At 20.4% G+C, this 16,394-nt stretch overlaps 1 protein-coding gene across 6 annotated transcripts in view; it reads right to left on the bottom strand.

The window, feature by feature from the left end:
* The window catches only part of LOC122714459, a 76,323-nt gene that overhangs the window by 48,272 nt on the left and 11,657 nt on the right, over positions 1-16,394 (bottom strand). For 2 of the 6 annotated variants that reach the window (XM_043935796.1, XM_043935797.1), the window contains exon 2: positions 624-683. In XM_043935796.1, coding sequence (XP_043791731.1) covers positions 624-683 — 60 coding nt within the window. Of the gene's footprint in view, positions 1-623; positions 684-6,914; positions 7,605-16,394 lie in introns of those variants that run through there. The other 4 variants (XM_043935798.1, XM_043935799.1, XM_043935800.1 and 1 more) reach the window with 4 other exon arrangements.

The following is a 16,394-nucleotide window of genomic DNA, read 5'->3' as shown; positions in this document are numbered from 1 at the left end:
TCATTATATAAATTATAAATGAAAATAAATAATTTCAATTACTTAATTAACCTTCTAATATTACATTATTTTTTTTGGTCCACTGAATAGCATTGAATCGTACGTATATCGACTCTTATAGGTTAAGCTTTTTAACTTTTTTCTGATATGAAATATATGTATTGAATTATATATATATATATATATATATAAAAGTGAAAAAAAAATTGAAACGATTTCAAATCAATTAGCTTAAAAATTAAATTTCAACTTTTCTTTGTTTTAATATACATACAATGTACATAAATGTGAATATACACATATAGATTCACTATTCTACAATTTTCAAATTAATATTACGAGTTTAAACATATTAATTATTTACGATTGTATTATTAAAAAATAAAGATTAGTGTAAAGAGATAAATTGGCAAAGTGGAAGTATAGAACTTCCTAATTCCATATATGTATTACGTAGAATAGCGTGTGCGGTTAGAAGTAGTAAACTGACCTTGATTCGAGGTAGCTAAGACGATATAAATGAGATGAAAGTACGATATTCTATGCGAGATACTTGAATGTATTTCTTATGTAACACGAATTGAATTTATGTAAAATAACTTGAACTCATTAACTTTACTTACCGGTGTCATTATCGTGCCCTTGAATTCCATCTCCCACATCCTCGGCGGCCGTGGAAAAAGCTGAAACCAAGACAAACAAGATTATTCCACACTATCGTCTTTATTTAACGTTTCTCAAACTTAATTATTAATGCACACCGCGTCATGAACATACGCGCCCCAGAAAGTAATCACGACCTTCCATGCTTGACGGATAAATTGAAATTGTTAGTTGTTCACGGAATAGGGACACAGACCATCAATAACAAGGCTTTTCTTTTTCTTATTTGCATAGGAATTTAAATAAAAATTGAATGATCGGTAATACAATTTGATGAAAATATATAGATATCTTTATTAATCTTTACTTAAAAAAGAAATCTATTTTTTTTTCTACAATATAAATAGTATTTCGTTATCATTAACTTTTAAGATTTTATATACATATAATTTTTTTATATATCCTTTTTATATTCTTTCAGATATTTTATAATTTTAAAAGAAAAACTAATATAAGTACATACTTCTTTTTAGAATTGTAAAAGATTTAAAAAATATTTAGAAATCTAAAATTATTTCGAATATTTAACATAAAATGAAATTATTTCAATATCTTTCTTCATCTTAAAAAAAAAATTTGTTAAATCTGTTATTATTCTATTTATTAAGAATATAAAAAAAATTAATAACATTTTTTATTCTAAAAATTTTCAGATATTTTTTTTTTGTCTGTTTAAAAAGATCAATATATAATGGTATACATATAATATTTATATATCTGAGATCAAAAAATTTAATATTGGTCAATATCTATCAATATCTAAAAATAATCTGATAGTATTTGAATTTATAAATCTAAATTATCTTATTTTTTTTTCTAAACAATTATATTTCAGATTCAAAGCATATCAATTTCTTCAAAATATTTCAAACAAATAACTATCACAATTCGAATTGAATTAAATATTTCTATCAATATAATTATATATTTCAATTAAAAGTTATTAGTTTTCAATACACGGAACAAAGCATAATCGATTTCTTCTTCTCGCCGAAAAAACCTTCAACGCGAGCAATGACTCGTGAACGTGCAATATTAAAATCCTAATACAACAGAGCGGAAAAAAAATACAAGGAACATCGACCGCACACTAAGAAGTCACACTAATTCTCATTCAACGTGAATAGCACTAACACAAGCATACTTTCAGGAAGTTAAGAATACCGGAAAATAAATCTATGCAAGGTCAATAATTAATCTCTTAACATCACTGATTTTATTACTCTATTATCTTAATTACTAATAAAATATATATACTATAACATATAATAATGTATATCCTAAAGTGACAAAAAAATTAGTTTTTCGAAAAATACAAAAAATTATTTTTTTAAAATAATGACTGTGAATGTTTAAAAAAGTAATGGAATAACGCAATAAAATTTGAATAAAAATATATTTAGTAATTACAGAATTCTAAAAATATATTTTTTATTTTATACTTTTTGAATATAATAAAATGCATATTTGTAATTTTAATACATATATATTTATTGTGCTTATATAGAATATTTATTTCGTTATAATTTTATTTATCAATAAATTTTTATACCATTGTATAACGTCGATGATAATAATGAACAATGAATGTTGATTATATGTGGCATCAAACTGCAATTTTGCATCCTTGAATTGCTAATCGAACATTAGATATAATGGTATATATTTTGAGTTTTATCAAAAATTGTCGCAACGATAAATTAAATTTTGAAAGTGACTTTCAATATTTAAAATGTTAAAAATGTTTCGGAGTAAAATAACATTAAGAAAGAAACAAGATAATTTTAATTTTAATTTTAAAAATTTTTAAAAATAATGAATGAAGCATTTGTTTGTCAAAAAATGCGAAAAGAAATCAGTTAAATGCCTATATACTGATAATATTATGTATGACGTAAAGAATTCTGACGCATAAATTAATTTTTATTTATAAACAATATTAATTAATTAATACTATCAAATATACAAAAATGCTTGTAATTTTAACTATGTTATTCATACTACAATAATTATAAAATATATTAATAATTGCTTTTATATTTTTAATTACTTTTATTTAATTACTATAATATTTAATATTATATGTAATTAATTAATATCTAATTATTGTTAATAATTATTGTTAGTACTTAATATTACATACACTGATAATATATTGACATATATTGATAATATTGATTAATATATTGATATCTCTTATATATTATTGCTCATTAGAAAAATTTTCCGAGCACATCTATAGAAAAAAGAATGGTAATACAGAACCCCAATTTATTTTTTTCGAAAATTAATGCATTTAAATTTAACTTTAGTTCAATTTCGATTTTATAAATTTTTAATTAATAAGTTAGAATTACAATTTATTAACAGGATTTCAGAGTTATTTTTAAGATTTCTTTCTTATCTTTCTCATACATTTTTTATGCATGAAAGTTCATGATTATATGCTTTTTGCATAAGTCTGTAATTTAATAATAAATCTATGCAAGGTCAATAATTAATCTCTTAACATCATTGATTTTATTACTCTATTATCTTAATTATTAATAAAATATATATACTATAACATATACCTATAATAAATTATATCCTAAAGTGACAAAAAAATTAGTTTTTCGAAAAATACAAAAAATTATTTTTTTAAAATAATGACTGTGAATGTTTAAAAAAGTAATGGAATAACGCAATAAAATTTTTAATAAAAACGCAATTATATTAAATTATAATTAATTATTTTATTTTTAAAATTTATTAAATATATAAAAATAATATTTGTTAAATAAAGTTAAATATTTTTATTCTTTTTAAATTTGATCATTATTGATTTTATCATTTTTAATTTGGAAAAATTTTAAAATTAAGTTGTTCATGAAAAAGATTCTATATATTATTTTATATTAAAGTTCTAATAATTGATTAGAAAATTGTTAAATTATAAAATTTTTTATTCGCAATATGCCCATAATTGTTAAATTTCAAGGTTGTATGTATGACATCAGAATTACTCGTATCAATTGATCAATTTTTATTCATTCATTACATCATATTATATATGTACATGTATTTTCATACGCATATGTGTCTCTATATGAATTGAAATAATCAATTAAATTATCAATTTATTATGATTATAATTGATATTGTTAGTGATAAAAACAACATTATTAAATATACTAATCAATAATAACACGATGGTTTCCTATCGTAAAAACTTATCAAAATTTTTATATCTACAAGTAATAAAGTTACAACAATATAATAAAATAGTATAAAAAATAATATAAAAAATATTATACTATATAATATATATAGTATAATACATACAAATATATACATATATATATATATATATATATATATATATATATATATATATATTCATTTAAATTAAATGTCTTATCATTTTAAGATTAAAATAAAACAATAAGATTAAAAGAAAATGGAATATAACATTGTTTAAATAGATTCTTTAGATTGTTTTCATAATTTCTATTTCTTTTTATCTAATTTTTTTATTATATTTTCATATAATATATATACTTAAATATTAGTGATTAGAATATTCAGCTATTAATTAGTTTTGAATTACCAATACAGTTTACTTTTCAAAAAAGTAAACTATATAAAAAAAGATCTAGTGAAATTTATATCCAATTTCTTTTCTATTAATGTAATTTAATGTATTTCTTTTGATATATATTCTTTTGTTCATATCAAGTTCATATCAATAATTCAAAAACGACTGACGAATCAACAATATAAATATTATTAATGAAAGAAATTATTATATAAGAATGTATTAGATATCAGATAAAATCACATTCATTAAAAGGTTAAGATTATTTGAATGATATTGTATTCATAATAAATATCATAAAGTAGATTATTAAAATAAAGAAACTTGAAATATTTCAACAATTGAAAAATCAAATAGTTCAATGTTATTTATTATAAATATAATTTAAATATCCATATTAAATTTGGATAATCTTATATATATATATATTTGTTTTATAAATTTGTTATTAACTTTAATCTACACTTTAGAATCATAGAACATAAATATGATTGAAAACCTCGAACTTTAACTGGGATTTATAAATTATTATTCATATATTCAAGGACAATAGTAATTGTAGGATTACGTTGCAATGATTATAGCTATAACTTCATGCTTGTGTTTAGCATATAAACACTATTACATCTTTGACTGATTCTTTTCTAAATTCTATGATATATTATGTATATCTTGATGTTCATTGAAAATATTTTGTTTCCATAAACCATCTTTCGTAATGACGTCAATTCCTATGTTTTTTTACATTATCATCAAATAACAATTTCCGTTGTGTTAGATTGAAGTTATCGTCATTATGACTGTAAATTTTTATTATAATGGATTATAAATGCTAATTAAAATAGTTAATACTATATAATTAATATTATAAAAATCATGCTATACTAATTATTGATATCAATTACATAAAAATCAATACTATATTGATTAAATTTATAAATAAATTTTTTTTTACATACTTTAAAATATAATATCTTTAAACAACTTTCAAATTTTCTTAATTTGATATAATTATAAATCATATAGAAAAAAATTTTAATGTATAATAAAAATATTCATAAATAAAATATAATTTAAAAATCAAATTGTTTATTTTTAATTGTTGATAATTTATGAAATATTTATTTAAAATTTTTTCTTTTTAACAATTAAGCACAATTTTATCATAAATTTTATAAAATTTTTTAGAAGTTACATAAAACATAAAATAATGAGACATAAAAAAACTTGCACATATCAAATAATGAATCAAACAATTGTATATTAATAACAGGATGATTATTAAATTTTTCAATACTTATATTTATATTATATTATATTTTTCAATACTTATAATAATTGTTTCTAATAATAAATATAAATAAAAATTGAATTTTGAATTAAAATTTTTAAAAAATCAAAAAATTTATTATTATACATATACTATATTAGTTGTATAATATATATATTTTAATTTGTTACAAGATCTCAGAAAACAATCATAATATATTTGTAAATACTAACTACGCATAAAAATGAATTAACGCATCATCAATTTTACGTCATACAATCTCAATGAAAGATTGGTAGGTATTATCTGTATGCTCCTGAAATATGTATTTCATATTTTCAAGTGAATTTATAAGCTATCAGTGCTCTTTTAACAAGACAAAAAAAGTTTAATTATCTAAAAACGTAATAGATTTATTTGTATTATTCACGTTCAAGATTAAGAAATAATGAAACGCCAAATATGAAGTACACGAAACACATCGGTATTGTAAAATCATTTTATCATTTTCCGTAATAAATTTTTCAAGCAGGCATGCAACTTCACTTGTCATGTGAAAGGAAAGAACAAATATCGACGAGAAAATATTGGTAATATAACTGTAAAAGAATATTTTCTTATCTCATTCTTACTAATTACGATGGTATGTGTTTCATTGAAAAGCATTCATCTTAAAATTAAAAATATATACATATGTATAAAAGAAACAGTATCATGAAACATGTCAGTGTAAAAAATGAACGTGCTTTCAGATAAATTCTTGTAGAAAATGTTTCTATCCTCGTTTGTTCTTGAATCTCGAACAGTTTTCAATTGAATAATCGCGATGATACGTCATTACATGTATTATTGACTTTATTGCACCGTTTAATATAAATTCTTACATCGGACCTATATTTTACCAATTTATTCATCTATGCCGGATAAGTAATACATTATTACACATATTACGATTATATTACGATTATATAATGATTATAACTCGTAATAGGAATATCAAAAAAAAAAAAAAATTAGTTTAATCTAATTAGATATACCATTGACAAAAAAAGAAAAATGTGGGTTTTATTGTTATCCATGGATGAACTCGACTGATATGTCATTCGAAATGTACATATTCAAATGCAAAAACATGCTCGTATGATTAATTGAATATATATGTATGTACGTTCTTTGAATAGGAAAAGCGTTGAAAATGTTGAAGATAATATAGAAAGAAAAAAATAATAGTATAGTTTAAAGCAGAAGGAAAAACGGATGTCTGATTTTACTACAAAGTTTGTTTATGCTTCTCAAAGGTCACGAGTTATACAAAAGATGGGCAAACGAGAAAGCACTTTCTTTCCCACATGCGATCCACGTACATCGTGCAGCATGCTGGACATCAAATGTTCATGTACGTACCGATTTCAGCATGTTGCACGGAGAATTCCAACATAGTAGGTTGAAATCGGTGGAATCGACCTGGCTATCGTATGTCGACGTAAAGGGAGGATACTATCGCACGGCAAGGACACATAGATGCACCAAATCAACAACTATATACGTATATATAGATGTATATATATATATGTGTATGTGTGTGTGTGTGTGTGTGTGTGTATACGTGTGTGGAGTGTGAGCGCGCGTATTCCGCTAGGACAATGTAATGTGTGTGCACTTTCAAATGCACTCAAGCTGTCAACTGTAGGAAGAAGATGGCGACAGCTAATCAAGCGTTAGATCCTGAACATACTTAACAATCGAAATGTTTTCATCAATGCGACCAATCCCCGAGATCTCTTGGTTAGCTTCGAATTTGATACAGCATCGACACCAATATCTCTCGAGGACGATAGAAAACTCACGGACACGCATTAACGCACACGTGCACACACTTGTCGAGTCGGTATGTGTAATATATTTGCACTAGAACGCGACCACGCACATATTTATGCGTTAAAAGTTAAAAAGTAACGGGCAAGGTGATCGTGGAGAGTCTCTCTCTCCACGTTTATGACAACACTAAGAGTAAAGAAGAAGGAGAGACTTTTCACCTTCGACGGACTTCGCTGAACTGACTGAACTAAGGAACGCTCCCGTTCCCGTTCCCGTTCCCTCGCCACTGATTTTCCCCTCCTTCTCCTTTACTCCCGAATAACCCCACCCCGTTTTTTCTCCTTCCCTTTTCTCTTCTCTCATTTACACCGAACGCGTGTTTTCCATTCCCGAGGGAACGACCAACGATCAACGCACCTGTTGCTACCGTTCGATTAAACCACGGCTGTCGAACCATGCTGAATGATACGGCAACGAGAAGATTGTGTATATATGTATACGCCAACCTCTCACTTAGCCTTATATGCGTGTAGAATGCTGTCATGCGTCAAGACGAGCACTGTTTTCGATTAGATTCTTATCGGACAAAATGTAGTAGCACAATAAGATGATACGTTCGTTTATCACTACGAGGGGAATTGAACAAAGCGCAAATTGTGTCTTCATGTCTTCGTTTATTCGTTTGTTAATTTCTTTCTTTGTATATACATATATATACATTACATTTCTGCAATCTTTTCTTTTTTTTTTTTCTCATTTTTTTAATTCAAAATTTTAGAAAGCAGACCAACAAGCTTTACTAGAAAGTATATACATATATATTCGCGTGTCTCACCAATAAATGTGTATATACATACTTATATATTCAAAACTTATTTATCGGTAAATCTCGCCAAAGAGGATGTTGAATTCTCAATTAAAATAAACGATGTAAATTCTTTGTTTTTGTAAATAATGTTTTTTTTTTATTTTTTGTTTTATTCAAGCTGATAATCAAAAATTGTTTTTTAAAATTTAATAAATTAGCCGACATTTGATATTCAATTAAAGAACAAGAAAAAATATTTTTTGTAATGAATTTACTTTACGGTTATACATATTTTCAAGTTTTAATTCATAAATAATAAGAAATTATTATAAATTCTATTATAAATATTTTTAAAAAAATATTATTCAATTAAAAAATTTAATTAGATTAATATATGGATTTGAATTGAATGATAAAATTTCAATATGACAACTAAAAATTTATTATTTTATTTTATTTAATATATATTTTATTTTACTTACAAGTGAAAATATGAGATATCAGTATGTAAATACTCTATTTCAGCACTTGAAGAATTAGAATTAAGTGTAGAGATTAAAATAAATGCAAAACACGGAACGTTTCGCTGTTTGTGCTTGAAAGAATTTACCGATGACCGTTAACCTCGATAGTTTCCGGATTATATTGACAACACTCAAACATTATGACTATATATCTAACTACCAAAAGATAAAGATAATTCTTATATAAGATAAATAAATTTATTTTTATACAAATAATATTTGTTGATATATACTTAATTTTGGAAAATTTCATTCAAAAACTACAGAAATTTTTGTAAATTTTTCTAAGAGAGAAAACATAATTTGAATTTAATATTATTATTTGACTTATTCAAATATTTCAACTGTTTTATTTAATTATTTTTTTAAGATTAAGTTTCACTTTAAATTTTATATGAATTAAATATTTTTAAAAAATTATAATTTTTCTATGATTTTTTTAAATTAATGCTTAAATGAAAAAGATTAAGTGAAAAATAGAAAAATAAATAATCTTCAAAATATCGTGACAATAGAAACTAATAAAATGTTTTATGTTTAAGTTATAATATAATAAAAAATGTTTAGAAAAATAGATTTAAATGGATTGCGAATGAAATTATTTTTATCATACAGTATATCATTATGAGTCAACAATATAAATGATGATATATTTTAAATAAATATAAAATAAAAATTTTTTATAAATAAATTAAAAATATATAACAAAATATATAACAAAGTATATAACAAATAATAAAATATTTAATTAATTAATGATGTATTTCTTTTTTTCAGAATTATATAAATTATAATTAAATTACATTAAACATTGATAAAAATTTTAATAATTTGTTTATTTTGAGAAGCAAAATCTTAAATCAAATAACAATTAGAATTGAAAATAGAATTGTTTAATGATTTTGTTCCATGTTAAAAATTCAATAAATTTGACAGATTATTTTGTTTTTAAAATATCATTTTTGCATTCCAATGAGAATAAATATTTATCTATTATTATTACATATTTATAAAATTATAATGTCTTTATGCAACAATTCAAATATATTGCTATATTTGAGTACATATTTAAAGATGATAAAAAATTACAATATACGCATTCCGTTAATATTTTCTTAGCTCAAGCTATAAATAAAATGTAAAAATTGTTTAAAATCGAATTCTACAATGCAAATTCTACAATTTTATTACTTGACAAGTTTTATTACTCGCTAAATTTGCTTAATCTATTAGAACAAATTAGCGTTAACTGCCAACACATCCAAGGTCAGTATGGTCAATCAATCCTCTTTTTCTTGTCTAAAGCTTTAAATCAACGTAGGCGAGTTACATACCAAAAGCAATTCAAGTCAATACTATACAAATTATGTCATATTGTATACTTCATATTTTATAGTATTTTCTACATAAAAGACTAAAAATATTAAGAAATCATTAAGTTAAGTTAATATGATGATTTGATAGAATGAAAAGCATTTATCATGACTACTAAAATATGCTCAATCATCAGAATTATATAATGTAATTAATAGACTTTAATTAAGGAACAATATTTATTTGATAAAAATGATTGAACAATATATATTTGAAAAAAATAAAACGAAATATATTTGTTTCAAATGTATTGTATATACTAAATAAAAATTTATCGCAAATAAAAAATTATATGTATTGTTAATAACATAATTGATAAATATGTAAAAATATTTTTTTTCCAAATATTATAAATTTTGCTAATAATATATGTTGAATAAATTATACAAATTATAATATTTTAATAAGTATATTTCAAAATAAAGAGTATTGAAAATATTACACTAATCTAAGAAATAATACAGTAATTTTATTTAGAAAAAAGAAAACAAAATAATATAATAAAAATAAAATAATAAAATAATAAAATAAATAAATAAATTTAAAAAAAAAATACATATTTAATAAAGAAATAAAAAAGAAATAAAAAAAGAAATAAAGAAAACTATTGATTAATAATAAATTATTTCTTAAATTTTTTAATAATATTTTTATTATAAACAAAAAAAAATTTTATTTCATATAAAAATAATCGTTACTGTTAAAAATATATTAACATTGTTTATTTAAAATGTAATTATATATATAATAATATTTTTATATTAATATAAATTCATTAATTATTAATTATAAATTCATTTTTGTATTAATATAAATTCATTAATATATTATATTTATTAAAGAATGTTATTATTTTTATTTGTTATCTTTTGTTTGTAAATTATTTTTATTATAATAATATATAATTATATATAATTATATATAATATAATAGAAAATGTTGATCAAAAATATTTTTCAAAAATATTATCTCATAATTAATTCAAAAAATAATCTTTGAAATTTAAAGAATATATTAATATGATTAGTACATATTCTCAATATAAAGTGTAAAATACTTTTTATAACAAAATAATACGTAAAAAACATATTTGTTCAACTTGACCTTATTTTGAAATTATAGATATTTATATATATATATATATATATATATATATTTCAATTTTGAGAGATATTAAAGATGAAAACAAAAATTTTAAGAATTTTGATGAAAAAAAACAGATTCAAGAAAAGAAATATAAGGAAATATAAATATGCAAAGAAATAAATAAATATAGAATATTTTCAATTTAATATTTTTTTGTATTTCATCCAATCAATTTTGGTAATTATTAATATAAGAAAAATTAATTTGAAGTATATAAAAAAGTTTTATCGTGGTTTTATCTATTAGTCTTAAGTAATCAATAAACTTTGAAATGTTTTAATGTGGCGATAACAATTGTGCATAATTATTTCTTGTAAAAAAATTCCATTATAATCGTAAGCTAAAATAGTTTTCTCATCGCTCTGACGTTAATTTCAACATGCAATTATTTCAAGTATTTGTTCAAATAGTTACCGATAATTCTCGCACCGGTAGCTATTATACCGATTATTCTGCAATATGAATTTTAATCAATAGAATAATCTATTGGATAAAAAAAAAAAATACTAAAGTAAATATGAAAGAAAAAAAAAATAAATGTGGAAGAAAACAATATTGGAAGGAAATTATATATCGTTTAGATAATTTCTATCTCTTACAAAGATTAAATAAATTGTTGTGTCTTCTTTAGAAATATTGACGTTTTACCACCCGCGAAGGTCTTACGCATTGATAATCTCTATTGCTGATTATATGTATATGTTATCATTGTACAATGTACATATATACAATTTTTGTAGATATATTAATATTTGTTTAATAAAAAATAAACACATTTAATCTGATTTAGCACTATTATGTAAAAACAAATCTAGAAAAATTTGATTTTTAAAATCTAAAAATTTTAATGTTATCAAGATTAAAAATACGAAAAAAATTTTTGATATATAAATATCTATACGATATATGTATATTACATAAATAATTTTTATATTTAATCATATTTTTATAATTATATTTCTTTTCGGAATTATAATTCATTCAATATAAAATACAGACAAAAATCAATAAAAATTGAGTTGATATTTTCCAATTATACTGTATTGTTCATAAATGACAAGGAATTTCAGATAAGATAAAAACGAAAACAATCAGCACACAAGAAATATAATTATTTGAAGGTTATGAATTGTTTAAATTTTTATTTTATTTTTAATTTGTTGTTTTGTTGTTTTTATATATTTTAATTTTTACTATTCAATATTTCGAAATAATATCTCGAAAGATTTTAAAGCATTATATATGATTGTGAAATATTATGATATATTTATTAAAAAGTAACAAATAAGTTAAAATAATTGATTATTATGTTTGTTGAAATATTCTCTTGTTAATTTTCATAAAATCATTTTCAGAATAATGTTCGTTATTTTATTCTTACAAATGCGTGTTTCATTCATTTCATTTTTCATATTTATGAAATTCAATGTAAAATAAGATACAATAAGAAGTAATACTTACATTTTTAGACAAATTGATAATGAAAGAGAATCAAATATATACATGAAAGACAAATAAATATATGCATATATATTAATTAAATTTATTATTATGTATTTATTGAGAAGTTAATAGCAAAATTAATTAAATTTTCGTCAATTATCATCCTTTCTAGTAAAATATAATTATATATATATATCGTATATAAAAATATTGTTATATATTTCTCTTATAAGAGAAAAATATTTTAACATTTTCTTATCAAATTAAAATTTTTTAAATAAAGTATTTATAATATATAATTATATTGTTACTGTTTTGTTTATTTATATATTTATAATTGTTATATTATGTGAAATTTTATATTCAAGAAGAATATCTATTCAAATTATTAAATTTTATATAGATTTTATTATTAATATTAAATATGTTTTTTATTATAAATTCCTCAATTTTTTATAATATTTTAATTAACATTTATTTTTAAAACAGACATTATATATTAAAGTTTTCTTTTTCAGATTTAAATTGCTCGCTACTTAACATTTAACTTGATCTTCTTTCTTAATGCTTTCTTATGCTATATCTTTTATTTTAAAGTAGCATTTAAAAACAAAAACGTGATATGAACGTGCAATTGAAATGTTAAATTTCGTTTACACATAAATTAGCATATAACAATGTATGATTAAGCTATTAATCTTGACATAATTAATTTCGTATAATTTTAGTATTTATAAAATTCAATCAATGTTTGAAATTTTTCATTTTTTTAAATAAAATTATAATATTATAATAATTAAATAAAATATAATATATAAAATATAATATATAAAATATAATATATAAAATATAATATATAAAATATAATATATTATAATAATTAAATAAAATTAATAAAATTATTGCTAGTAATGCTTTAATAAAGTTATTTATTAAAAAGTATTATACATTCTAACGAATTCCAACAAATAGCAAACTTTATCGATTAATAATGGTTATATTAATAATTTGAATTTTCTTTAGCTTTATTATAAATAATATTCTTTGATAATAAAAGAAAGAGAGGGAAGAAGAATTCTGATATATATAATAAATAATAAATACTAATAAAATAAAAATTTTTTTTAAGTTTTGTTAAATTTTTGTTAAAAATATTTTTATTTACTTTTCATAATAATCACTAGATATGTATTTTTAAATTATCAAATATTACATTAGAATCTTTCAAGTTTGGTATGATTTTTACATATTTAAATTGTGAAACAATTTTTAAAAAAATATAAAAAAAATTTTTATTATATAATATTTATAATAAAGATAAAATTATATAATATTTAAAAAAATATATTAAAAAAAATTAAATTAAATTAAATAAATGTTACATTTACAAGTTATTTATTTAGAAATATAATAATAAAAATATATATCATGCTAAAATAATAATTTCAATATACTTTTGCAAGATTAATTTTGAGAATTATGGAATGATTAATTATAGAATAATTGAAATCGATATGTTTATAATTTATAGTTTATAGTTTATAGTTTATAGTTTCTAGAATAATTAATTATAAAAAATTATTACTTAAATAATTTAAAGGCAGATTAATAATTAATCTGTTATTAATTTTACTAAATTTTAATATGTTTTTATAAGAAAAGCTTTAACCCGATTTCTTTAATTTTTGTGTTAATGTTATAGCAAATAAACGATATATATATTCGGATTATTTTGTTTGATAAGAAAATATATGAAAAATTTCGAAAAATTTCGAAACTTTTAAATAAAACTGAATTCTGAAAACTTATCACTATAAATAAATTTCAGAATAGAATAAAGTCTTACAATTAGATTAAAATTTAAGCAATTTTAAACCATATTATTGGGTATTCTCAACTCTATCTAAAGAGCGTTCATCTTGGTTGCAATCATCTCTTATATGATTATATCACATCAAACACTTAATAAATTGATGTAATTGTAAGTAATAAAGACAGTTGCTATTGACAGAAGGAAAATACTTTTGTTAACTTAGCAAGAAAGATATTGAGATGTCGAAAATCATAAATCAAATTAATTTTTCGTTATTTGTTTATATTTTTCATATATTTTATTCATATATCTTTGTTTAATAAAGAAAGATTCACAAAAATATAATTTTTAAATATAACTTATATCCTCACACTTATATTCTCTAATTAGATTTTGATAATTAATAATTTTTAATAAATTTTAATTTACTTAATTATTAATTCATTTCATTTAATTAATTATTTACTTAAGTTTCATAATTTAAATTATTGTTCTGTTGTTTAATTAAAAAATAAGTTTCTCATTATTATACTAATTATACTTTTCCATGTTATTATCGGATATGATATCATATCGGAATAAAATATAATACGAAAATATAGAACACGTATCGAATCATTTTAATTTTAAAATCTAAACTTTGTAGTAAAAAAGAATAGACGCAGCATAAAATATATAAATGATCAATTTAAATTAAAATCATATTATATATTATTTTAATTAAAAAAAATTGTTTTAAATCAATATGAATCAATTGTTTTACCTTCTTATTATGCTATATTATATATAAAAACAAAATTTTTGCAAAAAAATAATTCTAAGATTAGATTTGTTTGAGTTATTGTATAATTAAAATTTTTTAACTGTCATAAAAGCAAAATGACATAAAAATATAAAATTGATAAAAATGAATATGTAAATAAATATAATTAACTAACACTTTTTTATTTAAAATCATAATATTAATACTATTTAATTTTAACAAATTTTTAATAAATTATTATAATAATAATTGACTCAATATACATAGATATATCTTTTGCAGTGAAATTTTATTTAACTAAATCTCTTGGGAAAAAAATAATTTATGTAAGTGAAGTTTATATATCTCATAAGAGAATCTTCGCTTCATGAGTTTTTGTTCAAATAATAAGAGAAAGTATACATTTAAATAAATAAATTCAATCAACAAGTATTCAATTAACTCTTTCAACGATAAATTTTTTTTTAATGAGTAATATTACAATATTATAATATTATTAATATTGACATACTAATGATTATAATAAATAAAAGAAAACGTAGGCTAAATAATAATTCGCAAAATAAGATATGTAATCTCATTTCTAATGAGATTCTATACCTCAATAGGTTTTTTGTCAGTAATATTAGAACAATTGTAATAACCGTATAGTCTTTGTAAAAATTACTGTGACATATATTAGGCTATTCTCTAAGTTTATCGGTTGTAAATGACGAACTACTTTCAATTTATATTTCACGCCAATTTTCTTTTGTTCCTCAAGAGTTAACTATTAAGCTATAAGAAAATGAATCGATAAATTTATCGGCATGAAATACGTCGGTAAACAATTAAAAGAAAGATGTTGTAACGCCAAGATGGTCGAAATGATTGTTTCGTATACGTTGCTAAAACTATTATCAAAACGAAATAAAACGGAATAGGAAGTTCATTTTTAATTTATCTACTCTTCAGACATCTTCAAATATTATTTATTATTTCGTCAAAATGCAATATAATGGAAATATTATGAAAAATCACAATGAAACGAGAAATCGATTTGACAATTTATTTAGTTTTTTTATTTAGTTTTAATTGAATTTAATTAAATTTAATTTCTTGTTAAAATAACGATTATAACTCAATTAAATTATTTAAAATAAGAAAAAATTGAAATGAAATTATTTTAATAAATACATTGAAATTATTAATTATA

The sequence above is a fragment of the Apis laboriosa genome, unplaced genomic scaffold, assembly GCF_014066325.1.
Source record: "Apis laboriosa isolate Shangri-la unplaced genomic scaffold, ASM1406632v1 scaffold30_cov140, whole genome shotgun sequence".
NCBI lineage: Eukaryota > Metazoa > Arthropoda > Insecta > Hymenoptera > Apidae > Apis > Apis laboriosa.
This window is presented reverse-complemented; position numbering and strand designations above follow the sequence as displayed.